Raw genomic sequence first — 3,179 nt, 5'->3', positions numbered from 1 at the left:
GTTAATATCACTTGATTTGAATTTTACAACCGATCCCAATATAAGATGAGTGCCCTGTGTTACAATATAGGGAAGCACGACAGCATATAGGGGAAATCTGTAAAATTGTTTTGACATCAACATTGAGGGATATATATGTCCTTGACTTTCCATGTAAATTTATGATACCACTATTAAAATAAGAAAATGCTTTCTGTAATTAAGTGGACATTTTCCAATGAATCCTATTATCCTAACAACTTTAAAGAGTAATAGGAATTCTCTGGGAGTATATATAAAAAAATTAAAGGAAAATATTTTGCTGTTAAGGGGTTTAGAAATAAACACAAAAAACATTCACTATAAAATTTTTATTCCATTGTATTGCCATTTAAAATACAAGAATATAAGCAAATATCATCCAGTTGTCAGAAGATCTGCAGCATTTAGTGACAAATCAATAGCTTCATGGAAATTTTCAATTCATTAAAAAAAAACACCCGAGTCATTTAAGTAATAATTAAGATGAGCTTTGTCTCTATGTATAATAAACTTCCACTTGGCTTATACAATTCCATTTTCTCCAACGGGAAGCTGTGTAGGATCCAGTCCTACCTTCTTCATTGATACGGCAACATCAAATAAATAGTCATAACACTCACACCTGTTAAAAAATAAATAAATAAAAGCAAAAAGAACTAAAAGTGTTCAGTGAAAAGAGAGTCCTCCAATCCTAACAATCACATTTTTCCTCTGCATCAAGTTAACCCTGTTCCTAGCAGATTTTTTTTTTCTTTCCTCAATTCTAGGCAAAGTTTCTCTTAGTTTGTCTCCAACATTATTAAAACACGGAATCATACTGAATCATGCCACCATACTATACACTTCTCAGGAAATAAAAGGGAGTTTAAAATATACTACTTATGTAAATTTAAATTTTTTATTATGTGCCATTTTTTTGAAATAAATACAGCAAATCTTAATGCGACTTGGGTTAGCTTTATTCTAGCCCTCAACTCAGAGAACAAGATCTGTATCTCCTTCTTTGTATCAAAGAGCATAGTGCCTTGCCAAATAATAGCTCATCTGAAAAATATTTCTTAACAAAAGAATATATAATACAAATAAAATATCTAGAAATAATTAATGATAAACTATTTAAATTTAAACCAATTTGACCAGTAACACACAAAAAAATCATACCCCGTTTTCAATCATAAAACATATTTCATTCTCTTTTAGAGTGTGCTGACTTGCCCCAGACGTTCTTTGGTTTCGGTTTACACTTACATGCTTTTAGCCTTCTCCCACGTCTCTCCCCAGACGTAGACTCCATGCCGTCTGACTAGTACTGCACAGGAGTCCGGGTAATCATTCATTGCTCGGGCCATTCGCTCTTCGAGGTCTTTCTCCTCAGGTGTATTCTCAATAATGGGTACTACTAACATATCATCATATCTATTAAGACAAAACAAGCCATTTGCTTTCCTTTTTAAAACAAATAAAGGCATTCATATATAAAATTTATAATTGTTTCAAATAACAAGTTAGACGTTCTCTTTATATCTGAAAAGCCACTCCAAATTAGGAACAAGATGTTGCATGTTATTCTGTGTATCTTGTATAAACAACTGTATCAAGAGACGCCTTGGGAATCTGGCAGGCATTGTTCCAATCCTAAGTATAAGTGGCAGAAATTTGTACAGGATACCAAAACCTAACAAAGAAATTATCAAGATCATACAAGTATTTCCCTGAAGGACAGAGAATCACAGTAGTTTTAAGAGGAGATGAGAAATGATAAATTTCAGAATTAGAAGCATAGGAAGGATTAACAATTGAACTACTTATTAAAGCAGGAATTTCCCAATGATACAAAATCATTCTATTCTATCTCTGCAGGACCCAAAAGTGTCTTGGATAGACAAATAAATAAATGCAGGTGTGGTTTATGGTCCTGGGATAGCAAAAACCTTTTGGAGCTAACTATTAAAGGTATGACAATATTTTCAGAACGTTCTCAAATCTGTGACATTAGAACTTCCTTACCTTATTTTTAGTAAGTGCATGTGATGAAATCAGAATATGCATTTTTCATTTTTGTTTCTGCAGTAATATTTAAGCAAATAGCTTGTTACTGGTAAAACTATGTCTATTTGTGAGGTCATTTACAACCAATCAAAACTCAGACATGTTTTCCTTTTAACATGAATTTCTCTTGCCTTGTTAATGTTACATCCGCTTTTTCACTACCTCTGTGATGGCTAAACTTAACCAAAATAAGTTCTATACATATATTATCAGTAGTTACTACTTTAGGGAAGGTACAGACTGAGTAGCTGTCATGTGATAAAGAACCTGGCCAACCATTATCAGGAACAGTACGAGGTTGCCCATTATTTCACTTAAGTAAAACAGAGGTAATTACAAAATATCCTTAAATGTGGAAGGAATAAATTGCTAGTCCCAAATCCTTCCTAGTATTGGCCAGGAGAACCATAAACTTATATCTTCCTCTACCATATACTGAACAGTCAGAAATATCTCCAGGTGCAAAATAATTCACAGCAAAATAAGACCTGAGGAACAGAGCCAGGGTAGTCCTTTGACCATCAAACAGTATTCTTTTCACTCTACCATAGGCATGTTGCATCCAAAAGGTACAATTATATTTAACATGGTAACCTCCCCCGATAAGAATTAGGCATTTGAAAGTTATTATAATTGTTTTTAAGATGGACTTAAAAATTTTTTAAGTAGAATAGAAAATGTAAAAACTCCATTCTTTCTTACTCATCCACCTTTTATTGCCCCTTCTTTTGACGGGATACTTAGGATTCTCCCCAAATACTGATGAGGTATCACTGCCCCTGAGCTGTGATAATGACCCTGTTACTGATTTCCCAGCCACGTTCAAATAGAATTGCAAAAGCATGTCAAAAAACTCTGTACTCTTTAAATTCTGAGACATTCAAAATAACGTATAAAGTGTATACGTTGTGATGCATAACAAATGACATCTTTTCATTCATGTCATTTGTTCTTCCACAAAATTCCAAAGGTTCTCTATCGTGCTCCGCTCCTCTACCCACCGTCTCCACGTTCTTCCTGACCTTTTTTTTTTTTTTTTTAGATTCCATATATATGTGTTAGCATGCGGTATTTGTTTTTCTCTTTCTGACTTCACTCTGTATGACAGA

General features: G+C 33.5%; 1 protein-coding gene across 1 annotated transcript in view; it reads right to left on the bottom strand.

The window, feature by feature from the left end:
* Positions 1-206: 206 nt before the first annotated feature.
* Positions 207-3,179, bottom strand: part of APIP (APAF1 interacting protein) — a 19,955-nt gene continuing 16,982 nt past the window's right edge. Inside the window, exons 6-7 of the mRNA XM_007468065.1 lie at positions 1,270-1,437; positions 207-643 (exon numbers count right to left, since the gene is read on the bottom strand). Of these exons, the coding sequence (XP_007468127.1) occupies positions 544-643; positions 1,270-1,437 (268 nt within the window). The 3' untranslated portion in view covers positions 207-543. The remainder of the gene's footprint in view (positions 644-1,269; positions 1,438-3,179) is intronic.

The sequence above is a fragment of the Lipotes vexillifer genome, unplaced genomic scaffold (genome assembly GCF_000442215.2).
Source record: "Lipotes vexillifer unplaced genomic scaffold, Lipotes_vexillifer_v1.1 scaffold451, whole genome shotgun sequence".
In the NCBI taxonomy this organism is placed as follows: Eukaryota; Metazoa; Chordata; class Mammalia; order Artiodactyla; family Lipotidae; genus Lipotes; species Lipotes vexillifer.
Note: the sequence above shows the minus strand (reverse complement) of the source record. Positions and strands in the feature narration are given on the sequence as shown.